This window comes from Bos mutus, chromosome X, assembly GCF_027580195.1.
Source record: "Bos mutus isolate GX-2022 chromosome X, NWIPB_WYAK_1.1, whole genome shotgun sequence".
NCBI classification, from domain to species: domain Eukaryota; kingdom Metazoa; phylum Chordata; class Mammalia; order Artiodactyla; family Bovidae; genus Bos; species Bos mutus.
Window position 1 is genome coordinate 17,395,969 of NC_091646.1, and position 18,352 is coordinate 17,414,320.

The 18,352-nt window shown below is 38.8% G+C and overlaps 1 protein-coding gene across 4 annotated transcripts in view; it reads right to left on the minus strand.

Moving 5' to 3' along the window:
* Nucleotides 1-17,829, minus strand: part of MCF2 (MCF.2 cell line derived transforming sequence) — a 78,160-nt gene extending 60,331 nt beyond the window's left edge. For 2 of the 4 annotated variants that reach the window (XM_005896892.2, XM_005896891.2), the window contains exons 1-3: nucleotides 17,805-17,829; nucleotides 12,948-13,062; nucleotides 10,707-10,797 (exon numbers count right to left, since the gene is read on the minus strand). In XM_005896892.2, coding sequence (XP_005896954.1) covers nucleotides 10,707-10,797; nucleotides 12,948-13,062; nucleotides 17,805-17,829 — 231 coding nt within the window. Of the gene's footprint in view, nucleotides 1-7,422; nucleotides 7,474-10,706; nucleotides 10,798-12,947; nucleotides 13,063-17,804 lie in introns of those variants that run through there. The other 2 variants (XM_005896894.2, XM_005896893.2) reach the window with 1 other exon arrangement.
* Nucleotides 17,830-18,352: the final 523 nt, after the last annotated feature.

Consider the following 18,352-nt stretch of genomic DNA (forward strand, 5'->3'; position numbering starts at 1 on the left):
TATGAGCTGTCACCAGATACAGAATTTGCCAGCAACCTGACCTTGGACTTCAGACTCTAGAACTGTGAGAAGTAAATTCTGTTGTTTATAAGTCACACAGTCTATGGTATTCTGTTATAGCAGCCCATAAAGACTAAGACAGTCTCTTATTAATCTTAATATTGGTTCCTAATGAGAACTGTTATCTTTCTACATGACCTTGCCCTCCTAACACACAATGATTTGTCATGGGATGAAAATTTGATGTAAGCAGAATCCAAGTCTCACACTAGCATTTTTTGAACTAGCACTAAGGGAAGGAAACTTAGAGGGTGCAGTTCCAGGGCCACTGGTTAGCCATGACCCCTACAGCCAGAGGAAGCTTATTTCAAAGAACAAAGCAAACAAGTATAGAGAACTGGAAACAGAAACAGAGAGTCCCAATGATACTGTATATCCTACTGTCTATTATGTTGTTTTTCAGTTGCTAAGTCATGTCTAACCCTTTGTGACCTCATGGACTGCAGCACACCAGGCTTCCCTGTTCTTCACTGTCTAGTATGTACAAATGTATACTTTAGTTTATGCTAAGAATGGTATAATACCTCCCATAGTTGTTATAAAAATTAAAAGAAATAATAAATATAAAGCTACTGTGTCAACCCTAGAAAAAACTAATAAGATAGTTTTTTTTTTTTTTTAATTTACTTGGGGTTCTTGGACTTATGCACAAGTAGACTTAGACAAAAGGTTTTTCAGGCTATGGATAAAGGCTTGCTTAAGGGAAACTCAGACAGGGACTTGTGAGAACTCTGGACCTATTTCTAGACTGAGAGCGCTAATTCTATTTCTACCCTGAAATAGAATTCATTTTAGGAGTTAAGTCTTTCCTTCTTCACATGGGCAAATTACCAGTATTAGTATTATACTTAACTGCCTTGACTCAGCTTATTTTTTCACTTTTAAATGGAATCAAGGGGCTATCCTAGTGGCTCAGTGGTGAAGAATCTGTCTGCCAATGCAGGAGACACGGATTCAATCCCTGGTCCAGGAAGATCCCACATGTCGTGTGCCACAACTGTTGAGCCTTTGCTCTAGAACCCAGGAGGCACAACCACTGAACTCATGTGTTGCAACTACTGAAGCCCATGCCTGTGCTCGGCTGTGAAGCACCTAGAACCTGTGCTCTGCAACAAGACACGCCCCTGCAATGAGAAGCCCGCACACGTCAGTGAAGAGTAGGCCTCACTCACTGCAACTAGAGAGTAGCCCAAGCAGCAATAAAGACCCAGTGCAATGAAAAATAAATAAATGAAATGGAAAGCATCCTACTTTTGCCAACACTTAAAGCACTTAAAGTACTCTTATTTTTATTCTTTCATGGACTCTAGGTTGATATGGCTTCATTGCCTTTTTCTGACTTTCCTTAATGTCATATTTTCTGGTATTGCATTAGAAATCTCTAGATGTGCGACCGACCCCAGGGATGACCAACTTAAAGCCTGGTATACTCGCCCCCATCCAAAACTGGGGGTGGGGGTAGGGGAGGATACTACAGGAATAGAGAAAACCATGTGGTAACTCTCTGCTCGAGGTCAGGCCCTGGTCTCTACCCTGCCACTCCTAGGAGAACAAGGCTGTCCCAGTAGTCAGGCCTCTGATCACACAATAGGGGACAAAGCAGAAAAGAGAGAGACGCAGAATCACTGTCCACAGAATCCATGGGAAAGAGAGTTCAGGCAGGGTTTGGGGGTGTTCAGCTGCTCCTAAGTCAGAGGTTTCATGTTGGTTGTTTTATTAAATCAGTTATTCTGTCTATTTGATAAAATAGTTATAAACATTCAAAGCTGAATAAAATGCTTCTAAAAATATTTCTACATTCTAATCAGATCATTCTTAAGTAAAACTTCCTGATTATTTTATCATACCTTCTCCTCCCTTAATTCCTTCAAAATGTTCAGTGATTTGCTTATCACAAAAAGCCTACCAAATTTGCATTTCTAAAGAAAAAGCACTATCAAGGATGAACACTTCATTTATTGCCTGTATAATCACATTTGCAATGTTGTTCATTATAGGATAATTTTATTGAGCCACCATGCAAATCTTCCTTGAATACACGGATCCATTAAACTGATAGCTACTCTCAAATCTAAGCCATTTGAAGGAACAAATATGTTGTAGGCAACAGCTATTATTTAGTAGGCAAAACTACTAAACAACTGGGTGGCACTCAAACAATTCATTTGATTTGTCAAAGTTACATTTTTTAGAAAACTAAATTATACAGTTCACACCAAGTATACTGTTTCTATCCCTCATGTCCATTAGATCCCACGTATGAATCAGATACACTTGACTTTTTAATCCCAGTCCCACTCACTTATCCCAGATTTAAATATGTGACTGCCAAACTAATTGCAGTAAATCCACAACTTCATATGAATGACTTTTCATAGCTTCTCTCCAGCAAACATATACACAGACACACACATATATATATATACACACATGTACATACATTTTTATATGTCTTCAGGGCCTCTCAAAACCTTATGGTAGGAACAGGAGATTGGCTTGATGGCCATGGGTTGGAGCGTTGCTTTTTATTGAGTGACTACTATGAGAATTTTCCTCATTGTGAACATTACTCTGACATTATGCTAAGTATTTTATCTGCAGTAGATTCTGCTTTTACCCTCATTTCACAACTGGAGGAATTGAGTGTAGTAGGCAGAATAAAGGTTCCCCAAAGATGTCTACATCCTAATCCCTGGAACCTGTGAATATGTTACAAGGCAAAAGGGACTCTGTAAATGTGATCAAGTTAAGAATCTTCAGAGCTTCCCTGGTGGTTCAAGTGGTAAAGAAACTACCTGCAATGCGGGAGACCCAGTTTTGATCCCTGTGTTGGGAAGATCCCCTGGAGAAGGGCATGGCAACCCACTCCAGTATTCCTGCCTGGAGAACTCCATGGACAGAGGAGCCTGGAGGGCTACAGTCCATGGAGTCGCAAAGAGTTGGACATGACTGAGCGACTAACACCTCACCTCACCTTCTGATTGGGAAATAATCCTGGATTATTGGGTGGGAACAATGCAATCACAAGTAGAGTTATTAAACAGAGGGAGGCACGAGAATCAGAGAAGATATAACAACAGAAGCAGAGGTCAGAGTGATACAGGGCCATGAGCTAAGAAATGTGGGCAGCTTCTAGAAACTAGAATGTCAAGAAAATTGATTATCCTCTAAAGCCTCAGAAGCCTGGTTGATATCTTGGTCTTAGCCCAGTGAGACTCAGTTGGACTTCTGACCTCCAGAACTGTAACAATACATTTGGGTTATTTTGAGCTACTGAGTTTGTAGTTAGTTACAGTAGCAACTGGGAACTAATATGCTAAGTTTTTGTGATGCTAAGTAATTCTTCAAGAAATTCTAGCTTGCAGCAAATACAGCTCCAGACCTTTGAGCTTTCCCATTCGGTTTGGAGAAATGATGTTCTACATTCTCTAGCATGCTGCCTTACAGACCTCTAATCTGGTTGGTTATATAAACATGAAAAGGCATAGTTTCTATTTTCGCCCAAATAAACCCTAGATTTTAAAACTATAAATCGTTTCGAGAGCTTGTCAAAAAAGCAAAAGGATGTGAGCAAGGGTCAGCCTTGTTTTCTTTGATTGCTTTTTTCTTTACAGAAAAAAAAGCATGCAGCATGAGAGAGGAAACGACATTGGTTTTAGGCACTGGTTGAAGGAGATTTTTTTTTCTTTTTTGTAGTTCCAACATGTGACTGCTTAAAGGCGCCTTGGTAAAAATGAACATGTTGCCCATCTTCACAGGGCTCAGAGCCATTTCTCCATCTCTGAGCCCAGCCCCACCCCAGCCCTGGGAAGCAGCTCCTACTGGTTCTTCAAATTCAGGGGCAGATAATTCGCTTTCTCTCCTCTTCTCCTCCCAGAGAAGACACTGAATCCCTTCTCCTCATGCCTGCCTTCAGATCACCCGACTATATGGCCTCACGACAGTTAGCACAGCAATAACAAGGACCGAAGGCATCACTTGATACATTTCACTGCTGAAGCCTGGAAACTAACCTTGTTTAATGTTATTTTATGCAGAATCTAAAACAGGCAATTCACATACTCTCTGCCCCCTTTTCAGTTATCCTAGCTACTTCTTTAAAAACTTTTACAAGTGGCTGATACCACATAAAAGTTTGATTATTTTACTATAAAAACAATTTATACTCCTAGAGCATCTTTAGGGCAAAGAAATGGGGTCACAATAAGAAAGGAACCCTTTACTGAAAACCTAGGACATATGCTCCAGGCTTGTTATGTATATTATCCTATGTAGCCTTTGTAACATTGCAGTGAAGTAGGTGTTATGGCCTTTCCACAGATGGGCAAACTGAAGCACAGCATGGTACACTAACTACTTGCTACAGCTACCTGCTAAGGAGCAGAAGGACACGGGCCAATCTGAATCCTAAAGCCAAGCTCTTTTCAGGACACTTAACCCTTTTCAGACACGTCCTTCACAACGCACACTCTGACTGCATGCTCAGACTGGCTGCCTTACCTTTAGGAATAACTTGACCTTGACACCTACAAAATGGGACAAAAACTAACAGTCAAAACAAATGTTTGAAACAATTTAGCATCACGGAGCCTACTGAACAAAACCATTACAATTTCATATCATTACAGAGTATTAATACTGAGTTGCTAGCATGTGATTGACCTCAGTAAGGTGGGAACTATCACTTTAGAATATGCTGAGAAAAATCTTATGACCTCAAGCTATAGAGAAGAGTTTCCAATGCTGTGAGCTACTTCTGCACTCATTCTTTCCACACTGAAAGGGTACAGAAAGGAAGAGTTACTCCACGGATCACCAAATCCCTTGCCAAGTGACCTCAGGCGTAGGATACTCCCCAGCAATGCTCTTTCCTTGTGGCTCACCCTTCTTGTCCCATATCCATTCTCAACAACCTCCCTCACTTGTTCACAGTCATTGCAATTTCCATCAAGTAGCCAGCTGAAGCCTATCTGTGGTCTCTAAGGCCACTTTACCATCCTCCCAGGTGCCACCTATCGTAGCCTCCAGAATCAGCCCAACACCAGAGATTCTTCCAAGTCAAACCATGGCGTCATCAGCTGAGTTGCAAATTTTCACTCTGGTCAAGTTGTATCCATGCAAGCAGAACAAATCTGTCTTCCACTATAGTTCTAGGCTTTAGACTTAATCCAATCAATTTCATTTCAAGCTAGCTGTTCCTACGAACAACTTCAAGTAATTAATTTGAGAGAAAAAGAGAGGAAAGACACCAAGAAAGATAACAGACACATATGCTATGCCTTGGAGAAGGCCATGGCACCCCACTCCAGTATTCTTGCCTGGAAAATCCCATGGACGGAGGAGGCTGGTAGGCTGCAGTCCATGGGGTTGCTAAGAGTCGGACACGACTGAGCGACTTCACTTTCACTTTTCACTTTCATGCACTGGAGAAGGAAATGGCAACCCACTCCAGTATTCTTGCCTGGAGAATCCCAGGGACGGGGGAGCCTGGTGGGCTGCCGTCTATGGGGTCGCACAGAGTGGGACACAACTGAAGTGACTTAGCAACAGCAGCATGCTATTCCTTAAGGTCCAAACAAATGTCATCTCCTTTGCGAGGCCTTCCCCACCAGCTAGAAGTTCTTTCATAATAGTTATTTAATAGTTATTTATGAACATGTTCCGCCTTCTCTACTAGATTGACAGCTCTTTCAGCTCTGTAGCCATTCCATGTTTACCTGTGTAACCCATATTGTCTGTAGCACAATACTAGATATACCTACTCATTAAGTACTTGTGTGTTGCATTAATTTTTGTGTATATTAAGGTATGTGTATAAACAGAAAGGGCTTCCCAGGTGGCACTAGTGGTAAAGAGCCTGCGTGACAATGCAGGAGACATATGAGATGAAGGTTCAATCCCTGGGTTGGGAAGATCCCCTAGAGAGGATATGGTAACTCACTCCAGTATTCCTGCCTAGAGAACCCCATGGACAGAGGAGCCTGGCAGGCTACAATCCATGGGGTCACAAACAGTCGGACAGGACTAAAGTGACTGAGCATGTATGCATGCATATATAGGAAACGAAGTTCAGAACTGAGAAAACATCTATGCATATAAAGGAATTAGGAATCTTCTTAACACTTAAGTCAATTACTTTTCATAACAGAAGTACTAATGTCAGTTGCACCCAATATTGTATTGTGTGAGGTGCACACAGGTATCTCTTGTGCACCATAAACTGTCTGTTTAAAAATCTTAAGTTATTATTCCCATAATACAAAATCATGTGTAGAGCTGGAGATACAATTTTTTCAAAATAAAAAGATTCATATCCTAAACTGTAATTTTAAAAATACTATCTTGTGCTAAGAGCTTTATTAGAAAATAAACCAGTTACTCACCCATGGATGTTCACTGACATTCAACAAGAATAAAATTCCTACTGGTTTATTTCCCTGATCTTACTTTTGATTCCAAATGTCATTCTGTTCTATGACTGATTGTCACTCTCACATTTTTTTTGTGTGTTGTCTTGATTATTTAAACAAGCTATTTTAAATCATAGCATCAATAACGTTATCTTAAGTTTTGAAAGAAAAAGAGCAGCACCGAAAACTGGACTGATGACCAGTTAATTATTAAATTAGCTAGTGTTATTTCACATTTCTCCAAACGACATCTAAATAGCCCTTCTGAAATTTGCTGGGAATTTGGTATATAAGTGAACCAATGATGGGAAAAATTGAAAATGTATCTGAAAGAAGAGATTTCTAAATTCTAGCTTATAAATAACAGTGAGTCACTCTTTTTTTCCTTTAAAAAAAGGTAGTCAACAGGCTACAATTCTGCATCTTTAACATTTGAATTTGGGGAAATATTTTTTTTTAATTTGAGGAAAAACTGAAATCAGAAAGAATTCAAATCATCACACTTAACATTTTTTCACTTATCCAGTAACACGTAGCCTTTTTAAACACTGATAAAGTCATCTGCAGATCTGTCCATGATACCATAATCTACTTGTCCATGGTAAAAAGAAGGATGAATCCTTTTGTTCAATATTATTTAATTGATAACTAGTGACTTTAAGCTACTCTGCCAAGTGAGTCAATATTGTTCATACACTCTTAAATAAATACCATGACGAAGGATGCTTCCTCATAAATTTGATCACATTTATGTGATCACTGTTAAGATCACAGTGCCCTATGTCCATATCACAGTAATCACATCAATAAAATCCACGTAAATCCAAGTCTCCATTTTCTCCCTCCGTCCTGAAAAGCCCCATTCAGCAGTTTGTGCTATAGCACCATGCTGCAGCATTCCTGCACTTCAACTTGGGAACAGGCTTTCCAGGACTGCAGGCAGAGCCCTTACCGCATTCCTTCTGAACCTCATCTTGCCTCTCGGGGGAGTTGCTTCTGCCATCTCGCCTATACACAATAACAGGCTTCTTTTCCAATTGTCAATGCAACATTGATGAAATATGAGCTGTGTCTTAGGTAGTATTTAAAAGCGGCAGCCAAAAATCTCTATCAAACAAAGCTACCGTGGCTGCTTCCATTACCACCCTGGCAGCGCTGCAAAAAAAAAAAAAAAAAAACCCACTATCTCTGATTAGTCAGCTGACAGATCCCTTCCTACTGCTCATTGTAATTCAGAGTCCACACATTCCCCCAATTACTTAGCCTGATTGAACCTCATGGATTAGCTGGTGCTGGACTTCTCAGGAAGATCAGGCTTTTCCTAAGAGTGGAGGAAGAAAAAAAAAAAAACTCTCCTCCTAGGGGCTAGATGGGGCTGGCTTTCTCTGCGCAATTTGATTTTTAAGGTGGAATGCTAAGAATCTTTGTGAAGGTAGTATTAACTGATATCTTTATTCTTGCCCTACCCCGCTATGTAACTTGAAATTCAATTCTGTTTTTTATTATTATTATTATTAAATTCTATTCTGGGTTTAAGCCTGGGAAAGGTTAATAGTTTGTGGGATTTTGTCCCGATGATAATCTAAAAAGAACAGAACATGCAAACTTTCTGAGACGGGTAGGATTCTTTCCCAAGGAACATTTCCCCAAAACGTAACTAAAAAAAAAATATATATATATATATATATATATATATAGTCTCCTATCATTATGAAGTATAGCCTAACTGCATAGTTTCTTTAAAAATCTAGAAATTAAGGTCTTCAAATCAAATTATATAATTACTTCACAGACACTAGTTTAAAATAATATATGAAGACAATCAGATCTATTTATACAATGGCTGTTTTCACCAGAAAGTCTTTCTGAATGTCAACTTTTACTCTTGAAATTAGCTTGTATTCGATATTTACCTCTATTGCAAACAGTGTCCAATGGGCTATTAATGGTTGAGATATAATTGATGTGCTTTTGAGTATGGGTATAGAAACTATACCATAAGCAGAAACATTTAAAATATTTAAATAAAACAACGCTGAAACTAATCTATAGCCAGTCAGATGTCTTCATCACCTGCACCCCCACTCCTGCCTGGCAATTATGCAAATAAAGGGACCTTGGATGCAGAGCTCTTTGCTGGGCAGACTTCTCAATTCCCCACTGAGACAGCATCCCTAGGAAACAGAAAGGGGAGCTTCACCTCCCAAGAAACAAGTCATTATTCCTTTATTGACCCCAAATCAGTAGTGCTGTGCTGTACTTAGTCACTCAGTCGTGGCCGACTCTTTGTGACCTTATGCACTGTAGCCCTCTAGGCTCCTCTGTCCATGGGGATTCTCCAGGCAAGAATACTGGAGTGGGTAGCCGTTCCCTTCTCCAGGGGATCCTCCCAACCCAGGGATTGAACCCAGGTCTCCAGCATTGCAGGCAGATTCTTTACCATCTGAGCCATGAGCAAAGCAGTATCAAGACCCAATTCCAAAACTGATGCCATATGCCAACCAGTCACTCAATGAAAATTAATTTCATCAAACTGGTAGTTTTGGCCAAAAAGGAAAAAAAAAAAAAAGCTGGGCTGGGGGATTTTAAAAATGCCTTATTATAACAAGTGCTATATTTAGTGTTAAATATTTGATTCTTATCATGAACTAAAGTTTGTTCAACAAGCCTAAGGACTGATCCTAAAGGCCAGGGCATGATAAATACCTGGATAAGTATCATTCAGCCCCACTGATAGGAGTCTTCAGTACATAGAGGGCAGATATATTCTCTCCAAAGGAATTTTACCTTTTTCTAAAAAAAATTATTAATGTATTTGTCTATCCACAAGTCCTTTGGAAAATGATAGGAAGCAGCAAGTGGAAAGGTCACCAACTGGAATTCATGAAAATTCAATTCTTGCTCCCACTCTTTTGGTTACGTAGCTATCTGACCTTGGATTCATCACATAACCTTTCCAAAATGCATATCGCATATCAATATAATTCCCTCATCTATAGGACAATTTATAAAGACATCCACCCACAGGACTTAATCAGGAAACAAAGAGAATCAACATTACTTAATAAACGTGAAAGTGTTTGAAAAAGCAAAAATATATTATATTAAAGTCGACGTTTTACTATTTTATTTTGGTGATTTTCATGAATCTGGTATTAATTCTTCTCTCCATTGCTTATGATTAAACACCTCTGTTTTAAGAAATAAACAGAAAAACTACCATACTGACTTGCCCAAGATGAGGAATAATTCATAATGGGTATGAAAACAATAATGATCTCATTCATGATACCGTGTGAGTGTCAGTGTATTTCTTATACTCGTCAGCAAGTTAGTAGAACAAAAAAGAACACTGGTTCAGAAGTCCAACAACTTAGATTTCTGTCTTGCTTTCACAACTAAACCAACTGCCTCTGGTGGGTGTGGCCTCCGTGTCAGTTGTGAGATGAAGGAAGAATTTCATTGGTTGATGATACTGAACTCTCAAAGAAAAACATGGATTGATTCCCAGCTTCTCTGGTCTGATAGAGCAAGTTGACCACATGGCACTTCCACAGACAGCCCCACTCTTACCAGCTCAGGAACAGCCTATGGGTTCCTCACCTCCCTCTTTTCTATGAAAGAACTATCAGACAATATCCAGATGAGCCTAATAATGTAAAAAGATCATCTCAGCTGTGGGCAAGACCACATCTCTCATACTTCTCCTTTAGAGACTCTCTGGGTCTTGGGGAGCTAGGGACTAGACTCTTATCAGGGAGATATGTCATTTTGCAGGTGACTCCCTACCCTCTCTATCCCAGGGGAAAGAAAAATCTAGAAAGATACGCACCAAAATGTTAAAAAATGCTTATTTCTGGATGGTTAGATTATTAACTATTGTTTTAAACCTCCTTCTTTATACTTTTCAATATACAATGTGTATACAACATGGCTATTGCTGTTTTATAAAAAGTTCCCATAAAAAACTGCCTTCCTTTGAAAGGCATAGGAGACTATGAATCTCTTCTCACTCAACTTGAACCATTAACTACTCATTCTTTCCTATAAGGTTTTCTATTGAGTAGAGTTGTTCAGCTCAATCTCCTTTACCAATTCTTCTCTCTAGTTTCCCACCTCTCTGTTCCATCTATTTTTTTAGCCTCCATCAGAATAAAAATAATCTGTACCCTCACAAACAGAAAGTATAATGCAAAACAAAAATAAGAAGTTATTATAGAATAAATTGGTACTTACTGAGATTTTTTGGAGAGACATTTTGAGAGAAGACCAGGTATCCAATCTTCGATCAAGAATAATGGTAAATCGGGAGTCAGATCCATTTTGCCTAGAAGATAAGAGGAAGTAATATGTTTTTCTTAATAGTAATCCAACTTTGCTAAATATGTCCTTACTTCTGATTTACATTTACATGTGATATCTGGCCCGAAGACAGATTTGGAAAGCTATCACAGTGTGCTACAATGGAAAATCAATTTAATTCCATCAGACCAGTTCAGTTCAGTCACTCACCCGTGTCCGATTCTTTGCGACCCCATGAATTGCAGCATGCCAGGCCTCCCTGTCCATCACCAACTCCCAGAGTTCACTCAAACTCATGTCCATCAAGTCGGTGATGCCATCCAGCCATCTCATCTTCGGTCATCCCCTTCTTCTCCTGCCCCCAATCCCTCCCAGCATCAGAATCTTTTCCAATGAGTCAACTCTTCGCATGAGGTGGCCAAAGTATTAGAGTTCCAGCTTTAGCATCAGTCCTTCCAAAGAACACCCAGGATTGATCTCCTTTAGGATGGACTGGTTGGATCTCCTTGCAGTCCAAGGGACTCTCAAGAATCTTCTCCAACACAGTTCAAAAGCATCAATTATATGGCGCTCAGCTTTCTTCACAGTCCAACTCTCACATCTATACATAACCACTGGAAAAACCATAGCCCTGACTAGAAGGACCTTTGTTGGCAAAGTAATATCTCTGCTTTTTAATATGCTATCTAGGTTGGCCATACCTTTCCTTCCAAGGAGTAAGTGTCTTTTAATTTCATGGCTGCAATCACCATCTGCAGTGATTTTGAAGCCCAGAAAAATAAAGTCTGACACTGTTTCCACTGTTTCCCCATCTATTTCCCATGAAGTGATGGGACCAGATGCCATGATCTTCGTTTTCTGAATGTTGAGCTTTAAGCCAACTTTTTCACTCTCCTCTTTCACTTTCATCAAGAGGCTTTTTAGTTCCTCTTCACTTTCTGCCATAAGGGTGGTGTCATCTGCATATCTGAAGTTATTGATATGATTGATATATTGATATTCTACTACATTTTAAAATTTCTTTTTGCCACTTACGTCAATCTTTTAAACAGGCAAATGCCACTAAAATGGATTTGGAATACTGTGATTTGGGGCATGGGTCAACATTGTAGACAGCTCTCCTTCATGACATCAGATTTAACTTCACGGCAATCCATCATAAGTCAATGATCCATTAATTCATTCAGAAAAACACTGTTACATCTCTTACCTGTTCCTTGAGGGAAGGCAGTGTAATGGATAATAAAACTTTTATTTGCCCTAAAGCGACCACTTTCAAGCTTTAAGAGGTACAGTGTAAATTTTGTTTTCTGAGATTTGATTTTTGTTCATGCATGCTTAGTCACATCAGTCATGTCCAACTCTCTGTGACCGCGTGGGCTCCTCTGTCCATGGGCTTCTCCAGGCAAGAATACTGGAGCGGGTTGCCATTTCCTTCTCCAATGATAAAGTATGAAGTGAGTGAAGTAACGTCACTCAGTCGTGTCCGACTCTTTGCGACCCCATGGACTGTATCCTACCAGGCTCCTCTGTCCATGGGATTTTCCAGGCAAGAGTACTAGAGTGGGTTGCCATTTCCTTCTCCACTTTGTTCATGAGACTCTTCATAATATTACCATTTTAGATTAATGCCTTCTTAGTTTTCAGGATTAATAACAGAAAACATTTCCTTTAAAAAACTTGTTTGCAAACTAAATAAAATCTTTAAGGGAGCTTCGGAAACTTTCCCCTTAAAGCATTCTCATCTCAAATGATTTCTAATATCAAGAAGTTACTCCTAATCCATTTCAATATCACTTTTGAGTCTATTTAACTTTGTCTTCTTATTTTATCCTTGGAAGAAATGAAGAATATCTGTCTAAGCTATTAGCTAGTGACAGTTTCTTTTAGACTTTAAAGTATGATCATCATTTTCAACCTATGTTCTTCTGCATGGGGACAAATACTTCTTGGCCCCCAATTTTGTTTTCATAGATCCTCAGTATAATTTTTATAGCAATTTAAGTTGAGTCAGCTTCAGCTTCTAAGTTATTTCTTATCTATTTGAAAGTGAGTCTTACAAATCATTTACAATAATAATAGCCACACTAAAACATCATTTTCTTGTTATTACATTCAAATAGGTATCCAAAAAAGAAACCAAATTGAAGAAAACAATGTAATAAAATGCTGTACCTTGCAACAGATGTCAAGTAAGTCAGTACTTTTGCTATAACTTCTTCTGGTATGCATTTGAAATTACAATTTTCTGGAAACGTAATGATCCAAGCATCATCCTTTCCCCGGCCACCTAAAACAGTATAAAAAACCACATTAACATTTATGTCATAACAATGTAAAAAAGAAGATTTTAGATTTGAGAGAGGTGATAAAGAAGACAGGTTGGGGCCAATGCAACTTTTATAAGGATGATGACCTCCACAGAAACCAAAATGGCACCATGCTCCTGCTTAAGTGCAAAAAGTGGCAGGGTGGGGCACTTACCCGGGGGGCCAATGATTAAGACTCCACGTTTCCGACGCAGAGGGTGAGAGTTCAATCTCTGGTCGGGGAACTAATATCCCATGTGCCATGTGGCATGGCCAAAACATCTTTTAAAAATGCAACAGGGTGGTTTTGAAATTGAAAAGAAGAAAGAAAGAAAAAGAGAGAGGGGGGAAAGAGAAAAGAAAGAAAGGAAGAGGGGAAGGAGGAAGGAATAAGAGAGAGCAAAATGAGCAAAAAATGTCACAGAATGTGTGTAATAAACATAGTTGAAAATATCACTGTTCCCTCATATTGGACAACCATGGGTATTGGGAAATAAATGTTTCTATACCAATACTATGAGTTTAAATTCAAAGTGAGTCACTGACAGCTTGATAACAAGTGGAAACCTTGAAAAAATTGACCACTTAGAGTCATGGTGAACATGGAAGAGTATAGTATACAAACTACAGGTAATAAGTAATGTTCTAATAGATTGGTGGAAGAAACAACATAAGGAATAATAGCGACAATGGTATAGGAATCTTACTAATGCAAAGAAAGAAAGACCACAAAGTATAAAATTCAGTGTTCATCCCACTCTACAGCCCTCTACACAGCCTGGAGGATTGAGAATGAAAGCCACCTAAGTGCAGGGGTGAAAATTCCATGTGCCTAAGGTCCCACTCTATAGTCAGCCTAACACCTGGGCACAGAGTAGGTGCTCAATACATATTTAGTGTTAAATGGAAGTTGAAGGATTATTTTAGGAGGCAAGTTGCAGGGTGGCCTTTGAATCTGGCTTGCTAAAAGAAAATTTCTGAGAGATTTTGTTGTAATTCTTATTTGGCTGAATTTAAGTGAATAGAGATATAAGATATAAAAAAATTCAATATGCAATAAAACTATGACAAAGGCAAAGGAGATAAAGTAGAATGATAAAACAACTAATTCCAAAAGAAAGCAAAAATGGAAGGAAAAAACAAAGAACTAACAGGACAAATAGAAAACAAATAGTAAAATGATAGATTTAAACCAAGCCATATGCATAATCACATTATAATGTGATTGTAAATGTGAAGTGTAAATGATTTTGACACTTCAATTAAAAGTTAGAGATAGTCTAATTGAATAAAACAATCAAGACCCAACCAAATACTGTCTATGAGAAACAGACTTTAAATATAAAGGCACAATGCATTAAAAGGAAAAAGATGAAAAAAGATATATCATGCTAATTAGTTCAAAGGAGACTGTTTAATATCAGACCAAATAGATTTGTCAAAATTAGGAGATCATTTGATAATCAAACGGTGGTAAATTCATTAAGAGGACATAACATTCCTAAGTGCTTATGTATCTGATAACAGAGCTTCAAAATACAAGAAAGATGGATGGTATGGGGAGGGAGGTGGGAGGGGGGTTCAAGATGGGGAACACATGTACACCCGTGGCGGATTCATGTTGATGTATGGCAAAACAAATACAATATTGTAAAGTAATTAGCCTCCAATTAAAATAAATTTATATTTTAAAAAAGAAACAAAATGGATAGAGCTCCAAGGAGAAATAAACAAATTCACAATTTTAGTTAGAAATTTCACCACTCCTCTGCATTACTGATAGAAGAAGTAGCTGGGAAATTCACTAGGAAACAGTACACCTGAACAACAATTTCACGACAGTGACTTAAGTAATGTTTCTAGAATACTCTATCCAACAAAAGCAGAACACACACTCTCCACTAGAGCACTTGGGAAAAGGTCAAATTCATTCCTTGCCTTAATCTTTCTCAACAGAAACTTAAGGGAGGGTCCCCATTCCCATAATACTTTTTTAATCAGACTAGGCCAAAGTAATGAATCAAACTAGACCAAAATAATAAATCAAATGATGATAAATCTTTATAACATTCTAGACGTAAAGAGCAAGATGAAGAAAGATAATCATGGAAAATGATGGCATCCACCCAAGAATTTTAAAGGAACTCAAAGTAGAAACTGTACAACTCTGAACCAAGAGATTTAGCCAAGCATGAAACAAGGGGCCTCTATAGATAGGGTATGGTGTAGAATTAGGAATATAAGTAATATATAACATATAATGCAACATATATATAAGTTAGACTTGCCGGGCAGTATTTAGGCAAAGATCCCCTGGAGAAGGAAATGGCAATCCACTCCAGTACTATTGCCTGGAAAATCCCATGGACAGAGGAGCCTGGTAGGCTACAGTCTATGGGGTTGAAAAGAGTCAGACACGACTGAGCCACTTCACTTTCACTTTCACTGTCATACCTATCAAAGGAGAGAATGTTGGTTCTTATAAGGGTAGATTCTCATCAACTAATCAATAAACTGTTATCACCACTGAGTACCCACGAGTGTTGCTGTTGTTGTTTAGTCGCTAAGTCATGTCTGAGTCTTTGCGACCCCATAGACCACAGCCCACCAGGCTCCTCTGTCCGTGGGACTTCCCGGGCAAGAACACTGGAGTGGGTTGCCATTTCCTCCTCCAGGGGGTCTTCCCAGATCAGGGATCGAACCCACATCTCCTTCATTGGCAGGCAGGTTCTTTACCAGTGACCCATCAGGGAAGCACAAGTGCTGTATGTACTAGGTAGTAAACATGTGAGAAAAGAAAGGAGATATTGATATTCTAAATAGGAAGGTTTTTGTTATTTTTAACATTGGGAACCCTTTCTTCAAAAGAAATGATAGGCAAGACGTATTTTGAAAACTACAAAGATCAGATAAGAAAGGAAATTATGGAGAGTGATCTAGATCGGGAAACAGGTCCCAAGGGTGTTTCTATTTGAACATAATTTTAAAAACACTGAGGAGCTTCAGTAAAATCCCTTAATCTCAGTAGTAACATCCCTTAATCTCAATAGTGAAAGCCTATCGCACATTTATACCACTTATAAAATAAAAACATAAAACCTCATTAAGTCACCACTAATTCACAATTACTGCTAATTCTAATCATTAAAGCAGAAGCCAGATTGAAGTGTCCAATTAGGATCATCTATAAAGTAAATGCTCATTTGGTAAACCAAGCATGTAGGTATCACTTTAGGAGAAATAACTTAACTACTTAAAAGGAATAAGATTGTCTCTTGTACTCTCAACACCTAAGAAGGATTTTCATACAAACAACACATATTTGTAAACTGTTCTTATCCATTTAATACAATAACTATAATGTTTAATGGCATAGTTCAAGTTACTCTAACACCTGAAAGGAATTTGCTTGTCTTTAAGCAAAGTTTCCCCCAGATATCTGGCCAGATTAAAACAAGAGGGATGGTTTCCTATTGCTGTATCTCTAAAAATATGTAATGCTATTGAGCAGCTTTATTCACAAGAGCCAAAAGTTGCAAGCAACCCAAATGTCCACCAATGGATGAATGGGTAAACAAATTAACTCATCATACAATGGCATATTCTTCAGCCTTAAAAAAGGAAGGAAATTCTGATATATGCTACAACATAGAAAGACCTGGAGGACATTATGCGAAATAAAAAAAGCTAGTCACAAAAAGACAAATATAGCATGAGTCCACTCATATGAGTCACCAAAAATAGTCAAATATGAAGATACAGAAAGTATCAATATAATGGTAATTGCTAGGTGTTATAGGGAGGAGGGAATGAGGGGTTATTTTTTAACCAGTTCATGGAGAAGGCAATGGCACCCCACTCCAGTACTCTTGCCTGGAAAATCCCATGGGCAGAGGAGCCTTGTAGGCTGCAGGCCATGGGGTCGCAAAGAGTCAGACACGACTGAGCGACTTCACTTTCACTTTTCACTTTCACGCATTGGAGAAGGAAATGGCAACCCAATCCAGTGTTCTTGCCTGGAGAACCCCAGGGACGGGGGAGCCTGGTGGGCTGCTGTCTACGGGGTCACACAGAGTCGGGACTGAAGCAACTTAGCAGCAGCAGCGGCAGCAGAGAGTTTCAGTTTTACAAGACAAGAAGAGTTCTAGAAATGGATGGTGGATGGATGGCTATATAACAATGTGAATGTATTTAACACCAATGAACTATACACTTAAAAATAGTTGAGAAGGTAAATTTTATGTTAGATGTATTTCATAATACATTATTCACAAATTTTAGAAATAATACACAAATGCATATACATTTTTGAAAAGTCAAATTTTTATAGTGTGTACACTGCTTAATTAGGGTGACTCACAGCATTTTTAATGAACATTTAAGTCATCAGAGCTATGGTGGCAGCGAAAACCTCAGAGAAGTCTGTGGCTGCCCTCTCACTCAGCCTGCTCCCACCTAGGAGATGGATCCCACTTTCACTCATCATGGATTGCTAAAGATGTTTCCGAATGTCCAGTGTACAAGGCTGGTAAGCCTGGTTTTAATCACATATCTAAACATATTTAAAACCTCTAGTTATTCTCTAAATGTCCAATTTTTTAGCAACTACATGTAGTTTACTGAAATATAAAAATTATATAGCCACCTATAAGAAGGACCAAATTAACTTTGCTAATGGATTCAAACATTTGTCTGATCTTAATATATGAAAATGTCTGCTTACCAGACAGGAAGGCGATGTCTTGCATTAAGAAGTGGCTGACGTCCTTTACACAGAGAAGCACTTCGTCTTCTACTGAGAATGAGAAAGGGAGAGAAACAATAGTCACATTAAAGAACAGCCAGAAACGCACAGGGTATTTCTTAGCACGCAGAAAAGAACTCTGGGGGTTCCGAAGATCTGCCTCCGCAGATGCAAGGCCGACCTTATCTTTACTCCTCTCAGCCACCTAAGAAGGAAATCACACTCTGGACAGTGTCATTGTATAAATAAGACCAGTTGTCCTCATTCTCAGAATCTAGCCTGGGACATAAACTACTCTCAGTGACCAAAAAGCCAGGGGCAAAAGTCCAAACTCTAGTACATCCGGATTTATCTAAAGGGTAGAGTCATGAAGAGACATTGTAGCATAGTGTCTTCCTCTTCTGATAGTACCCTTCTCTCTGCAAAGCTTTATGAGTGATTACAAAGCATTTTTTGGGTCCTTTATCTCATTGGATCCTTGAAAAACCCTGGAGAAAGCTATTATTTTCCCATCTTAAAGGTCAGGA